The sequence below is a fragment of the Ambystoma mexicanum genome, chromosome 2q, assembly GCF_040938575.1.
Source record: "Ambystoma mexicanum isolate Mex_15411 chromosome 2q, UKY_AmexF1_1, whole genome shotgun sequence".
Taxonomy (NCBI): Eukaryota; Metazoa; Chordata; class Amphibia; order Caudata; family Ambystomatidae; genus Ambystoma; species Ambystoma mexicanum.
This window is the reverse complement of record NC_090924.1, coordinates 479,241,568-479,257,036: the sequence shown is the minus strand read 5'-3', so window position 1 is coordinate 479,257,036 and position 15,469 is coordinate 479,241,568. Positions and strand designations below refer to the sequence as shown.

The 15,469-nt window shown below is 48.8% G+C and overlaps 1 protein-coding gene across 1 annotated transcript in view; it reads right to left on the bottom strand.

The window, feature by feature from the left end:
- The window catches only part of GNA12 (G protein subunit alpha 12), a 424,323-nt gene that overhangs the window by 48,822 nt on the left and 360,032 nt on the right, over positions 1 to 15,469 (bottom strand). Inside the window, exon 3 of the mRNA XM_069647591.1 lies at positions 7,696 to 7,746. Within this exon, the coding sequence (XP_069503692.1) occupies positions 7,696 to 7,746 (51 nt within the window). The remainder of the gene's footprint in view (positions 1 to 7,695; positions 7,747 to 15,469) is intronic.

The window sequence follows — 15,469 nt, the reverse complement described above, 5'->3', positions numbered from 1 at the left end:
ACGTCCTCCGAGCCCACGCCGGGGCAATGAGGATCATCCGGGAACCGAACCTCCGTAACCTCCGCAGCACTTGCGGGATGACGGGGACTGGAGGAAACGCGTACAGCAGCGGGAATGACCACTCCACCACGAACGCGTCTCCTAAGGCTCCTTCTGGAGGAAATTCCCGCGAGCAAAACCTTTCGCACTTCCGGTTGACACTGGAGGCGAAGAGATCCACTTGAGGGGTCCCCCAAAGGGCGAAGATCTCCAGGAGAATCTCCTGAGCCAACTCCCACTCGTGAGAGATCGCGCTCTGCCTGCTCAGAGCGTCCGCCGTCACGTTTTCGGCTCCGGCCAGATGAACTGCCGAGATCGTAACTTCCTGCTGGATGGCCCAGAACTCGAGCTGCATCGCCTCACTGCACAGAGGAAGTGACCCTGCCCCCCCCTTTTTGTTGAGGTAGTGCATGGCCACTGTGTTGTCCGTCAGGATCAGGACATTCTTCCCTCGCACAGACGGCAGAAAAGCCTTCAGGGCTAGCCTGACGGCCCTCAGCTCCAACAGACTGATATGGAGCCTGGACTCCGACGGAGACCAACGACCGCTGACTGTCAGCCCGTTGGCATGAGCTCCCCATCCCGTGAGGGATGCATCCGTCACGATCGTCACCTCCGGCCAGGGAAGCCAAAATGGAGCCCCCTTCATCAAGTTGCCTTTGACGGCCCACCACAGAAGGTCCCGGGCGACCGAGGACGGCACCTGAATCGAGTCCGACATCCTGCCGGAGGACTTGGACCATTGCGTCTTGAGTGCCCACTGCAAAGATCTCATCCGCAGGCGAGCCTCTGGCACCAGAAGAATGCAGGATGCCATGAGGCCGAGCAACCTCAAGAACTCGAACGCTGGGAGCGTCTGGGCATGCTGAAACTTATGCACCATCTGCTGAATGTGAAGAGCCCTCACCTGGGGAGGAAAACACTGCCCCAGGGAAGTGTCGAGCACTGCTCCGATGTACTGGAGCCGCTGTGTTGGCGTCAAATGGGACTTCTTTGAATTGAGGGAGAAGCCCAGCCTGTGAAGGGAGCGACAGGTGATCGATAGATGATCCAGGACTTGCTCGGGAGAGCTCCCCCTGATCAACCAATCGTCCAGGTAGGGGTAGACGTGAATCCCCCCTTGGCTGAGATGCGCTGCCACCACCACCATGAGCTTGGTGAAAACCCTCGGGGCGGAGGTCAATCCGAACGGCAGGACCCGAAACTGAAAGTGCGAGTCGCCAACCGCGAACCTCAGGTACTTCTTGTGCTTGGGATGGATCGGCACATGGAAGTAAGCATCCTTGAGGTCGAGTGACACCAACCAGTCCTGAAGCCGAAGGGCCTGGAGGACTTGAGAGTAACCATCTTGAACTTGTCCTTCCTGAGGAGTTTGTTCAAACCGCGCAAGTCCATGATGGGTCTCAATCCCCCGTCTTTCTTCGAAACCAAAAAATAAGGGGAATACCATCCCTTGTTCCTCTCCGCTACAGGCACCAGTTCTACGGCGCCTTTCTCCAGCAGGGCTTGAAGTTCCTGCGCAAGGAGCGGATCCGGACTCTGCAAAGAGAGGTTCCCCGGTGGATTGTCGCGAGGCCTGTGCCGAAAAGGAAGACAGTAGCTGTGGGTTATGAGCTCCAGAACCCACACATCTGAAGTAATGGCTTGCCACTCTACAAGATGCTGCGCCAGCCTTCCCCCAACCGGCGAACCATGGTGTAACGCTCACCTGATTCCCGTAGAGGCGCCGGTCTTGACTGGGCGTATACCGTATCTTCAAAGGTGATGTGTAACACACGGCAGGCTCTTTGGGCTGGACCTCTGTGCACTGTATGTCTGGCTCGAAGGGTAAGATGTCTGCAGATAGAAAATGTGGGATTAATGAACTGGGTTATTGAATGTCTCTCTCTTCTTCCCTTTCTCTTCTCCTGTAGAACCCCAAAGGTTAACGCTCTCACCTTAGGTAAGTGAACGCCGTGCTCTCCATCTGCCTCGAGGCAGGGTGCTGTAACCAGTTTCTTCACTGGATAAGGGGAGCAGGCCTCTTGACTTCAGAGAACTGCTGTCCGTCGTTTACTGCACGAACGGTAAGTTTCGAGTAATTCTAATGTCTTTAAAGTCTTTAGTAATGATGTCTCTTGTTTTGCAGGGTTCCGGCGATGGCGGATGGCGGGCTGCAGTGAGTTGAAGATGGAGCCCGTGTGATGAATAGAAGCGCCTGGAAGCACGTAAGTAAGCGCTTGTTGCCTGCTTCACAATGCGCTCTAACTGTCTTTTTTATTTTGCAGGTACAAGTTCGGGGCGGCTGCAGGGTGCCGGAATACCCACTGGGTTAGATGTGGAAAGGAGTAATGGCACGTGAGTATTAAAGTTCCCCAATGTCTTTAAACGCACCTTGTTTTGTCTTTCAGATGCGGGATGCAGCGCCCAAGGCCTCCGGAGCGTGCGAAGAGTTGGTAAGCTTTTGTCTTTCAGATGCCGGAATGCAGTGTGAAGACGCCAGAGCGCACGAAGAGTAGGTAAGCCTTTGTCTTTCAGATGCCGGAATGCAGCGCGAGGCGTTAGTGACAGCCGATGGACCAGGTAAGTGAAGAGCTGACACTGAAGACCGTAATGCTAACCTGTTCTTTCTTGTCTTTATAGGTGTTGCTGAAGACTGGATTCAGAATGGTAAGCCTTTTTCCTTAGGCCCAGGATCAGATGCAGAAGACACGATGAGCGTTCTGCTGCTGAGGATGCAGAATAACGCAAAGCAAGATTCATCCATCGGGTGTGGTTTAAATAGCCTCCTGTAGTGCTTAGGTGTCTCCTTCCACAGCCACGCCTAGGTAAGAAAAGAGTTCCTGCTTTCCAGAAGAGTTCCAGTGTTCTGAATCTAGGGAGTGGCTCCTGCCCCACCCAACAGGAAAAGTAGTTCGAAACAGAAGAGGATCAGAGACTCAACTGGCAGGCAAGTAAGCAGCATGGTCTGCTGCAGGTAAGTCCACCCAAGCATTATGAGCCCGGCGCTTCCAGCGCTGGGACTGGGCATATTTATGAGCCTGGTGCCACTGGCGCCAGGACTGGGTCCAAAAGGTCCCAATTGGGACTGGTTGGCACTCGGAACCTGGGTTATGGATCTGCTTCCAAGGGAGTTGGGAAAACCCTGACCTTTTGGAAGCAGAGATCATGACACATGGGACATGGCCTCACGACTGAGTGGGAGCGGCTGCAGCGTTACCTGAGGGCAAAGAGGCAACTGCCCGAGCGGCCTTGGCACCACGGGTACCCTGTCGTCCACCTCTGGTACCCCTGCGATGGCCTCTTTGACTGCCAGCTCCTCTCGCTTTACTGAAGGAGGAGTAATAACGAAAGGAACCACCCCTCCACTGCTGTCCCCTAGGACGAAAAGGCAGAGGTTGGCGAACTGCAGCGCCCAACGACTTCGCAGCAGCTTTTGAGGTCTGCAACCTCTCAAGGCTCTCGTCAGCCTTGCTGCCAAAAAGGTGTTCACCATCAAAGGGCATGTTGAGGAGCCGGGACTGCACATCAGGCGCAAACCCCGACTTCCGCAACCACGCAAACCTGCGTATCACGGTGCTCGCCGCCATGGACCTACTGACGCATTCAGCTAAGTCCAAACCCGACTGAACGGACTCACACATGGCATCCTTACCATCCTGGACCAAAGCAAGGAAACCATCCCGTTCATCCCCTCCGGGAACATGTTCCGCCGCTAACGCAACACAGTTCCACAGAGTGTGCGTGAAACGCGACAAGGCACAAATGGAGTTGGCCGCCTGAAGCGCCATACCACCAGAAGAAAACACTTTCTTCGCCCAGCCATCAAAACGTTTGTCGTCCCTATCAGGAGGGATGGTAGGGTACGACGCCTGCTTTGCCGGGGCCGTGGCCGCCTGCACCACCAAACTCTCCAGAGTGGGGTGCCTGGTCAAGTAGCAGGGGTCGCCACTGGCTGGACGGTATTTTCGCGACAAGGATCTGCCCACCGCCGGGAGACTCTCCGGAGCAGTCTAAGCCGCCACCCTTCTCTGTAAAGCCATATGGAACGGCAGAACCGGGTCAGTTGGAGGACCAACATCAAGGATGTCTGTCAGATCATCCTGCACAAACTCCCCTGGGGGAGCAGACCATCCCAAGTACTCAGAAACCCTAGCCATAAGGCGCCGGTACGAGGAATCAGCATGAGAGCCAGGCTCAGGCCTACAAAACACCACCTCCGGAGAGGTGTCCAGTCCACTGGCATCATGCAGTGACTGTCTCAACTCGTCAAACTGACTATGGCCCGAGACAATGTCATCCGGAACCTGACTAGGAACCAGGCCATCAGAATCCTCATCCGCCTCTGAAATATAGTCCAGGTGGCGAAAAGAAGGCACTCGAGAGTGCTTGTTCTTAACCAGAGCCTTCCTAGGGGGTCCACCCGTGCCCTGGGGTACCTCCGACACGAAAGGCGTCGATGGTGTCGAGCGAATGGCGCCAGCGTCGAGAGAACCGGCATCGGCGCCAAGAGGATCGGCGTCGACGTCGAGGAAATCGGCGTCGACGTCAGATGCAGCGCCTCCAGAATCGGCGGCGTCGACACAGCCCTCGAGGCCGGAGCCCCGAGCGTGTCCCTCGACGACCTGAGCGTCGACGGCATCGACGACTTCCTCGGAGCCAGAGCCTCGAGAAAGCCCGTCGACGCCCTCAACGACACAGACGTCGATGCCTTCTTTGAAGACCTCACAGGTGCACACGGTCTCGAACGCGTCGAGGACCGGGACCTGGAACGGGTACGTCGAGAACGAGTCCCCTTGTCCGAACGGGACCTCTCCCGTGACTCGTGCCGACCACTCTTGCGAGCGGTGTCTCTCGACCTCACACGACCGACCCCACTCGGGGGCGCGGACGGCTGAGTACCCTGCGACTCAAGAATCGCCAACATCTTCTTCCCGAAGGAAGCCCATTCCTCCGGCGTCGCACGGCTGGAGGGGTAAGCGACGTGCCGGGCAGAGCCCTCCGAAGAGGACCTGGAAGACGACCGGTGTCGGCGCTTCCGAGAATGCCTCGAAGAGGCTGAGGAGTGGCGAGACCAACTCCTAGAAGGAGACCCACGAGACTTCCGACGATGACACGGAGAGTCACCCCTCGAATCATCCGTCGAAAGCCCCGCAGACTTTGACTTCCGGGGCTTGGACACCCGACCTACCGACAACTTCTTCTTACGTTCGCGTAAGGCTTTGGACGTGAGCGACTGGCAGTCGATACAGTCATCCGTGTCGTGGGCCTCCCCGAGGCACCAGAGGCAGGCGTCGTGCGAGTCCGTCACCGACATCTTGGACCCACACTCCCCGCACTTCTTGAAACCCGGACGCGGGGTCGAAGACGAAGTAGACATCTTCAGAAGGAATTTCACAAACGAACAGGTTTGAAGAACCGAGAAGAACAGAACTCCAAAGAGTCGAGGCGTTTGAACCGAGAAACACGAAGCAACACGTTCGCGGAAAAAACGGAACTGAGGCTATGGACGTCGTGCGTCCTACTTATCACATCGGATGACGTCGGAGGAGGTCCTCGACGACGGCGCATCGACGTCATCGACGCAGGACGCAGACGCCGAAAAAGTTTCCGAAGCAGCACAGCTGTGGTGATTACATGTCATAGATATGGAATACGTCGGAGGACCCAATCCCCTCGAAATGAAGACTATTCCAGCAAGGGCCAGCAGAACATGCTGGTAGTGGTGAGTACAACCTAGCAGGACTCAACAACTGATAGTATCTGCCTGCGAGGACCTGGAGGCTACATTGGACGAGCAATAAAGCATTGTCTTGTTCTGCCACAATCAGCATGGACAGTCTACAAATGTACCTACTATTTGTCCGTTGAAGGTACTGATGCCGCTCTGGAGGTGTACACGGAAAGGGAGGTTGCAGGCACCCTTTAACCTTCTCACAACTTTGTTGTTCTAAACCCAAGTAGTAATATGCAAATTAAAGAACCTGGATGCAATCTTTGCTTCTGGGTCCATCTATTGCCTCCTCACATAAAAACAATTGTTAAGGGTTCAAATGCCCAATATGTTCGGAAATGATCTTCCACTCTTAAGCAAAGAGTCAAGGATTACTGCAAAATAAGCTTAAGGGGTCTCCCAAGCAATCATCAAAACATTAAAACAAAACCAAGACCAGGAGGCCAGCCTGTCATAAAACGAAAAAACCAAGAGCATGCTTAGCGGGCCTAAAATAATTTTAAAAAAATAAAAACGCAGGTGACAGTAGTGTTTAAGATGAAGTCCTCTTTATTGCACAGACAACCTGGGCCCACTCCTATTCACTTCTAAACTACCGGTAACCTCAGATTAAGCATTACAATATCAATCAAATTTGAAATTCAATTGGCAACAGAACACACAGTACCATACTCTGGAACGCTCTCAATCATAGAGAGCTGAGGGAACCCACAGGACATACTGATCCAGTGTCACCGGAAAGGATTGCCCACTTTCTCAAACCTTCCAAACAGTTTTATATCAATTTCCTCATCTACTGGCACAATCTGACAGTAAAAACTGCATGAAGAGTCTGCTAAGATGACATGTTTAATATTAAACAAGATAAATACATGTGTGAGAGGTTGGAGACCCTAGTCACTGAAACATTGAGCTGAAAAACCCTTAAAAGCAAAAATCCAAACCACAGTCGCATCATCCTGATGGCGAGTTGAGAGGCACCCACTTTCATGCCAGTCTCCCACAGCTGGTGTGATGCACGGTCTAAAAGAATCGATGCAATACCATGGGAGCTGCATTAACTGATTCAATTATAAACATGATACAAATGTATGGCAGCAGGTACCATACCACTCCACACTAAATTCACTCCATAGAGTGCCTTCTACCAAACACTAACACATATTAGCACCCTGGGCGGGGGGAGCCAGCCAATCAGGTGGCTCGGAACACAGGCTGACACTACCAGTGAAAGCCTGCGTTCTATGCCGCCTGATTGGCCGGCTCCCCCGTCCACCATCTTCCCCCCACCCGACCCCACTTTTTAAAAGAAATTTGTTTAAAACCTCTCCCCCAAATTTCACTTACCCGTTGACTGTGGCGGCAGAACTCGCCGCCACAGCTGCTCCTGTCCTAGCTCTGGACGCCTGGGAAATGGAAGAGAGGCTCCATGTGGAGCCCTGCCTTCCTTTTCCATGGCGGCCATGTTGGTACAGTATTTTCTCTGTGAACGGGACGCCGCGAGGCGTCCCATGCATGGAAAGAAAATACTTTACCTTTGTTTTATTTTTTAAAACCCTTAGCACCCGCGTAGCATGCTACACAGGCACCAACATCATTAGGGGACCTTTGATTTGCTCAGCCCCTTAACCTGGGTGGCGGGTGTTACCCACAGGTTACCCACCTCAGGGCATACCGCCACTTTCATGTCATACAGATGATGATGTTCTTAGGAGAGGACTATGATGCTATAAGCAAATAATGCAGTTTATGAATTCCAAATGTCATAAGTGGTTCACAGCATTTTTTTAAATCTCATCAAAAACATCCCTCTTTTTATAGCACATACTGAGAAAATAAAATTAGAATTATATGACCATTTTCTCTCTTTTTTTAAATACAAATTCTTCCCCTACTTAACTTTTGCATGTAAATCACAGATTTAATTTTATGAAATAGCTCACCAGTTGTCCAATGCGGTCCAAGTTATCCAGAAAGTATTTCACAGACTCCCCCTGCAGAAAGAAATAAAACGTTTTAATCAAATGTGATCAGCCTCTCTTGAGAGGACATCTCCCACAGAACACTACAAAGGACAACACTCCACAGGTGCACATCCTTGCCAGTTCACACTAACTGCTCTTTACTACTGCCTACAGTGCAACTGCATAGAGCACCATGCAGTTTAAATACAAAATGTAGTCCGCAGGGGACATAATCTCTAGCTCTACTGGGAGTGGCTGAAGCATTACCAAGTATTAGCTGCAGTGGTAGACTTGTGAATACAAAAGACAATAGCAATGGAAGTAAGCCAGCATTGTACGGGCATTACTTGCAGAACTTTCTCTGCTGGCCTAAGAGTACGTGTCCGGGGCCTCACAACACCACCTTCTAGCGCCTTTGGAAATCATTGCAGAAAATGGCACCACACGACTATTGTATGAATGTCACCCAAGGAGCAGTCAGTAAGCATTGTAGCAAGCACCTGGGCGCATGGTCATAATTACTGCTTAATTGAAACATAATATACCGTCATGACTGGGACCAAACTATTTCAGCAACCAACCACTGAATCCTGCAACTTTTCATGCAGCTTAAGGAAAAAATGAACATTATTGTTTCTTATATATTGCTTCATGAACTGGACCTAGAGAGAACTGTTTCACAATAAACAAGTTGTGACTGAAGACGCATGCAAGGCAAAACTGAGGGAACTCTCAGAAATTCCAGATTTCTATGGTGGGTGAGATCTTTGGGTGTATAAAAACAACTTCAATACAATTTCACAACACAAAACAGGCACAGAGTATGAGGAATACTGTTCAGCTCATGATCAAATTGCTCTATGTATGACAATAGTAAGCTCGCAAAGCAAACGCACTGGTGCGGAAGAGACTAGAAGTTTCTATCAGCTGAAAGATTTTGCTTCTTACAGGCAACTGCAATTCTCTGGCTTTGCCATCGTTCACAGATGCACATGCTTTAAATAAATCAGTTCTCAGCCTGGGAATGGTCAGTAAAAAAGGGATTTTGACTTGGAACCTAATTTGGCCCTTTTCATCTGGACCAATTAGAGGGAGCGTCTTAAAGGATAGTTCCGGGACTTTTTTTTTATTGTCCCTACGGGTCGGCCATGTGTTTGTAAGCATAAATCGGTAGATCGTAGGAAACTTTCCTATGGACCTTACCCGACTTTTCGCCCATTATCGCACTCGAAATCAGCCTCCATTTTGTGATAATCCTATCATTCCGCTGCATCGACCTGGCTCACCTGCCTTTGCGGCACTAAATCAAATCCCCCGCCCCTGAGCCTGACATCAGCAGACGCGTACTGCCCATTTCAAGCACGTCTCGTGTCAACAATCGCTGCGCCTCAGCTATTGACGTGTTGCCATGGAAATGGCAGGACGCCTCTTTCCCCAATAAGTATAAACAGACCGTTTCACAACACACAGCAGCAGATTTTCGATTCCATTCCTCTCTCTGTGTTACTTTGAGTATTCTGTGACTCGTTTCAGTGCTCTGGTCAGCTACCTTCGCCGCTTGTAGCCCGTGTGAACACCTGTACCATCTCTGTAAATTATTTTACTATCTTTACCGCACAATGGCCACAATAATGCCGTATATGTACGAGCCCGAGTACACCGAGGAAGAACTACTGGAAAGTCAAGCACGCGAAAACGATGGGGATTCGGACGGCAGTTGGGAGGACCAGTCAACGGATGAAGAGCCTGGACTATGTCGCATGGACGGCGTCTCCACCTGGTGCACGTGCAATCGGTGCGAGCTAATGCCAACTGAGGAGGAGAACTGCTGCTGCCGTGAAAATTCCGGGTGCTTGGCCTACATTTCGGAAAGCGAGCAAAGTCTGCAGGAAGGCGAGCAAAGTCCGCAATGCATCACCGAGCTGCCAGAGTTCAGGGAAGCCTGCCTCTCACGGACCGTGTTGAGGATGATGATGGTGCTTATGCACGAACTTCGCGGCACTGTTCGTCCGCGTAATCCGAGTAACGAGTAAGTATACTCTGTTTGTGATGTCAGTAATGCCACCACTATTTCATGGTCGTCTCCCACATATAAAATTACATTTACATATCATTCGAACGCATGTAAATTTGTTCCATATAGTGCATTTTCTAGATATAATTTTTTTCTAAGAAAAATGACATGTGTTACCTGAATCGACATTGATAAGAAAGTTTGGTCAGTTTAATACAGTTTGCATCTTTTTTTTTCACAGGTGGTACAGGCTGGTGGCCTATCGTTGCTTCACTTGGTGGCTTCACGGGAGGCTCGGACACCGCGTTCGGAGAGTAATACCTGCCTGTGCGGTACTTGCCATTAGACAACATTTCCCCAGTGACAGTGGACAATACCGCGGATTTTCCCTCGATGTGCTGCAACCTCAACTTTACAATGTGTAATGTTTATTATTTATGTTTAATTAAAATCTAAAATAAAGCCCAACATATATTTTAACAATGGTTGTTTTGATTTTTTAAATGAATCTAGTGTATATTCTCCTGGGAGGGTGAGGTATTTATAAACTCACCCCCCTGCATTCCATGTAGTAGATCCTGCAGCCATCCTCTTACATTCAGTTAGATGGCCTCTCCTTGGTGAGGCCCTGCGGCAAACGGGTCTTGTCTGCACGACCACCGCCCCGATCCACCCCCCGCCCTATCAAAGGCAGTTCGCACCGGGGTACTTGTGCTGGCAAGTGGAGCTGTCAGGGAGCGATAAAGGCCAAGAGGTGCCAAAGACCATGTACACTTCAAAGTGGTCTATAGAGCATGGGTTGTTGTTCCCATGTCTACCTCCAGACCCCGTGTCTCCTGCCAAGCATCCCCCCTCACGCTGGACGGCCCCCTGCAATCCACATAAGTGTGTCTCCATTCACGAGTCTTCCTGTGTCTTGTCTGCACGACCACCGCCCCGATCCACCCCCCGCCCTATCAAAGGCAGTTCGCACCGGGGTACTTGTGCTGGCAAGTGGAGCTGTCAGGGAGCGATAAAGGCCAAGAGGTGCCAAAGACCATGTACACTTCAAAGTGGTCTATAGAGCATGGGTTGTTGTTCCCATGTCTACCTCCAGACCCCGTGTCTCCTGCCAAGCATCCCCCCTCACGCTGGACGGCCCCCTGCAATCCACATAAGTGTGTCTCCATTCACGAGTCTTCCTGTGTCTTGTCTGCACGACCACCGCCCCGATCCACCCCCCGCCCTATCAAAGGCAGTTCGCACCGGGGTACTTGTGCTGGCAAGTGGAGCTGTCAGGGAGCGATAAAGGCCAAGAGGTGCCAAAGACCATGTACACTTCAAAGTGGTCTATAGAGCATGGGTTGTTGTTCCCATGTCTACCTCCAGACCCCGTGTCTCCTGCCAAGCATCCCCGCTCACGCTGGACGGCCCCCTGCAGACCGGATAATGCCACGACATATACACGTCATTCATTCACAAACACACCCCTGTTTCGAATTCTTTATAACCCACTTCATATTTCTAATGAGAACTTCTTTGCGCTTTGCTAGTCAACCCGTGAAGGTGCTGGTTATCTGCTCTTCGTCTCTGTGAACTTCCGTGACCACTTTGAGCAAACTCGTCAGTTTGCAACCTGTGAACTGCTCCCTGTTCTACGACAAGAAACTACTCTGATCCCTGCATCTAACTGTTTGTTCGTCAAGGTAAGTCCATGTACCATAATCATTTTGCGTCCAATTTTTTAATTTATATCTATTTGCTAGTAGTCATCAAATTGCATCCATGTTTTCTTTTCGTTCACGACAGTACATGCAAGGAACTAGTCACATGTTCTGAGTTTAGTCAAATTACTTTTTCTATTTTTTGAAAGTTATTGAAATACTTATCCGCATGTGAATAACATGTATAGTTCCAAGAACCAAAACGGACCTTGCATTGAACCTTTTATGTGTCATTTAATGTTTTAACACATTGGTATTCATAGAGAATTGTTGATCTTTACTTTTCAGAACTTTCCATAATGCCTGCCTGTTCCATTGGCGGTTGCCCTTCGAAGACCCATAACAAATCTGAAGGTACTATAATGCATGTTTTCCCTAAGACAATAGATCAGATAAGAGAATGGGTCCGATATTGCGGATATCCAGCCTCTGAGATAGAAAGTAGAGTCCTAGAAGTCTTTGCGGACAAGAGGGGTGATCGATACCGCATCTGCAGCAGGCACTTTAGCCCAGACATGTACTCCACATCATTGCTAATAAGGACGAAAACACCGCGAGCGAGGCGAAAATTGCTCTCAACCGCTATTCCCACTCTATTCGTCCACATCCCTCCACTGGTGAGTCAAGTTTACGTATTTATCTCTCGGCATTGCGGTAGTGTGTAGCATTAGCTAACAATAATTTCCCCATTTATGTATCCACTCAATATGAAGGCTGAAGATTCTCCATCCGTGTCGTTATTGCAGTCATCAGCCACTTCAAGCGCCTATCGGGTAATCTTACTTAGCTATTCTGACACTGACTTGTTTTAGGCATGTAAATCAATAGTTTTAATTGATCGTGTAATTATTTTACCTAATGGTACACCACAGTACTCGTCCTCTAGTCTTTGTTTTCAGTTATAATTATTGTTATCCAAAATAATGCAAGTACTGTCTTTCAGGGAGATGCTGAGGAGTCCAACGCATTGACGACAACCGTAGATGTCACTCAGATGCTCGAGGTACGTTTCCGGACAGTTCCATCGATGGAGATCATCAGATCTTGCATTCTTGTAGCGTGATTGTTACACACAATGTTTCTTTCGTTTTTAGCCATTGGTATGTCCTTCTGTCGTCGCCCTCCTATGTGTCTTCTTTTTTCAATATTGTGTTAATTACTAATGAAAGTCCTATGTTTCAGGGAGTCGATGGAGCATTAGTCCAAGAGGAAGGGGGAGCATGCAGTTACGGGTCGGCGCAACAGCTTGCAGAAGTGTGCACCGCAGTTACAGCGTCCCTTGATGTTCTTATGCATTTCGAGGTATGGATACTGACAGATCAATCATGCGAGATCAAATGACGTGATTACATCCGCTATACTTCCTTCTTTATTAACGCAAGTACTATGTTTCAGGGAGCTGACGGAGCTTCTTCAACAAGAACATCACCCCTAGTAGTTGATGCAGATCTCTGGGTGGTGACACTTCCAACGATGGAGCAAATCGAATCATATTTAGATATCCATTATTTATTTTAGACAACTGATCATTTGTGCAGGTCTATTTAGATGAGCCGTTGACGCCTGCAGAAAGTTTATGTTCTTTTAAACAAAATACAAAACCATACTAATGCAATTACTGTGTTTCAGGGAGTTGCTGAAGCCTCATCTTCAATAATATCATCAATGGAAGTCTATGCGGAGCCCGAGGTATGGATCTTGACAGTTCAATCTAACTAGATCAACAATGCGTGAACTATTGTCGTTTGAATGTTCTACACAATGCGTTCATTCGTGTTTTGCTATTGAGATGTACGTATGGGTATTGGTCCCCAAGTACATTTTGTGTTTTCAATATTATTATACATACTAATGAAAGTTCTATGTTTCAGCGAGTCGATGGAGCCTCAGTGAGTGATGGATGTGCTTATCATGAAAGTATAGTCGTTGCAGCGCGAGAGGAAGTGGAGACATGCACACACGAGTCGGAGCAACAGCGTCCAGATGTTGAAGTTCGAGGAAAGAAAGTTTCAAAGAAAAGAAAGCAAAAGAAGGTTAGTGTCCTGTTCACTATATTATGTTGTCTTTCACTGTCAATAGTTCAATACTGTAAGTTGTGTTTAAACTGAACATCCCTTTTCTAATCTGTCCTCTAGTTGCGAGTGGGTGTAAGAACTAGATCTACACAGACAGTGAAGCGAACGAGAGATGTTGCTTGTCAAACCTTTTGGCAGGGACTTGAGACTGGAGATGCATCGTGCCAATGGGAAGAATATGAAGTGATTGACAACGGAGCTATACCACCACCAGCCATTGATAGTGAATGTCCTCCTGGTAGTTTGGATGCAGTCGTAGATCAATTCACAGAATCCACACCCGCAAAAAATAAGAGCACGCGAAAGTTGAAGACATTGTTTTTTTCTCCCATCTCCGGACAAGGAACAGATGTTGCAATGGAAGAGAATGAAGTGGACGACAATGAAACACCATCAATATCACTCAGCATAGCGGAAGACGATATCAGAGATTGTACCTTTCATGCGAGTGACATGTCCTCAACGTTACAGGCCGAACCAGCTGGGATGCAGAGTGACAGTATAAGGAAAGAGGCCAAATTCATTGTATTCGATAGCTGTTTGATGGATATTATTATGATGATGAAATGTGGGCATTGGGTTGGTGGGGAAGTATGTGGGGAGCCATTGATTAATGTGACTCGTGCAATTCGAGGCACTAACCTTAAAATACATGCCACCTGTACACAATATCATCCGTTCGCATGGTCTGCACAACCCATGCTGGGGCAACTGCCAGCAGGCAATCTACTTTGTGCAGCGGCCGCACTTTTTAGTGGTTCAAGTTTTAAAAAGTTACAGTATTTCTTTCAGTTTGTGGGAATCCATTTCATTGCGAAAAGTCAGTTCTACAAATACCAAACCGATTATCTATTTCCAGCCATCAGCGAAGCTTGGAGAATGGAAAAAATGTCAATGGAAAGTACATTCGCGGGCAAACGCTTCAGGCTAGCCGGTGATGGACAATGCGACAGTCCAGGATTTTCAGCCAAGTACTGCACCTACCACTTTCAGGACATGGAAAGTAAGAAAATTGTGAGTTCGGTGGTCGTGCAGGTGTCACAAAGTACATCCTCAGTGGCCATGGAGAAATTTGGCTTTGTAGCATCATTGCAAGAACTACAATCGCGGGGAATGGTGATCGACCTGATAGCCACGGACAGACACGTTTCAATTGCCAAGACAATGAGAGAACAGTACAAAAATATAAATCACCAATTTGACGTTTGGCATCTTGCAAAATCAATCAATAAAAAATTGTCGGCTGCAGGAAAAAAAAAAGATATGCAAGGTATTTCACAGTGGTCCAAGTCAATCAGCAACCATCTTTGGTGGAGCTCAAAAACATGTGAAGGGTCGTTGGAAATTCTACTGGAAAAATGGCGGTCAGTAATGTTGCACTGTAGCAACGTACATCGATGGTCGACAAATGAGCATTTCCACAAATGTGAACATGGCCATTTGTCCACAGAGGAGGCACGGAAGAAGAAGTGGTTGATTCCTTCATCACCCACTCACAAGGCCATTGAAAAGATTGTATTTGATAAAACTATAACAAAAGCTTTGAGGGGACTCACGGAATTCTGCCACACAGGAGATTTGGAGGTGTTCCACAATATGTGCCTCAAGTACAGGCCCAAAAGATTGCATTTTGGCATGGAAGGCATGATAAATCGGACTCTTCTAGCGGTCTTGGCACATAACCATAATGTTGGCCGTCAACAAAGTAGGACGACCGGAACTTTAGGGACGCTTCGCTACAATAAGGCCTTCACTAAAAGAAGTAAACAATGGGTGATCAAACCAGTGTTTGAGGATATGCAATATGAGTTTATTGAGAGACTTATCGTAGATGTCCTCGATAGGCACATACATGGAGTGGTGAACGAACCTATGCAGGGGACAACTGCATTGCCACCCAACATTGCCTCTGTTCCATGTCCACCTAAAGCAGAGCTCATTGAGAAATACACATCACGGTT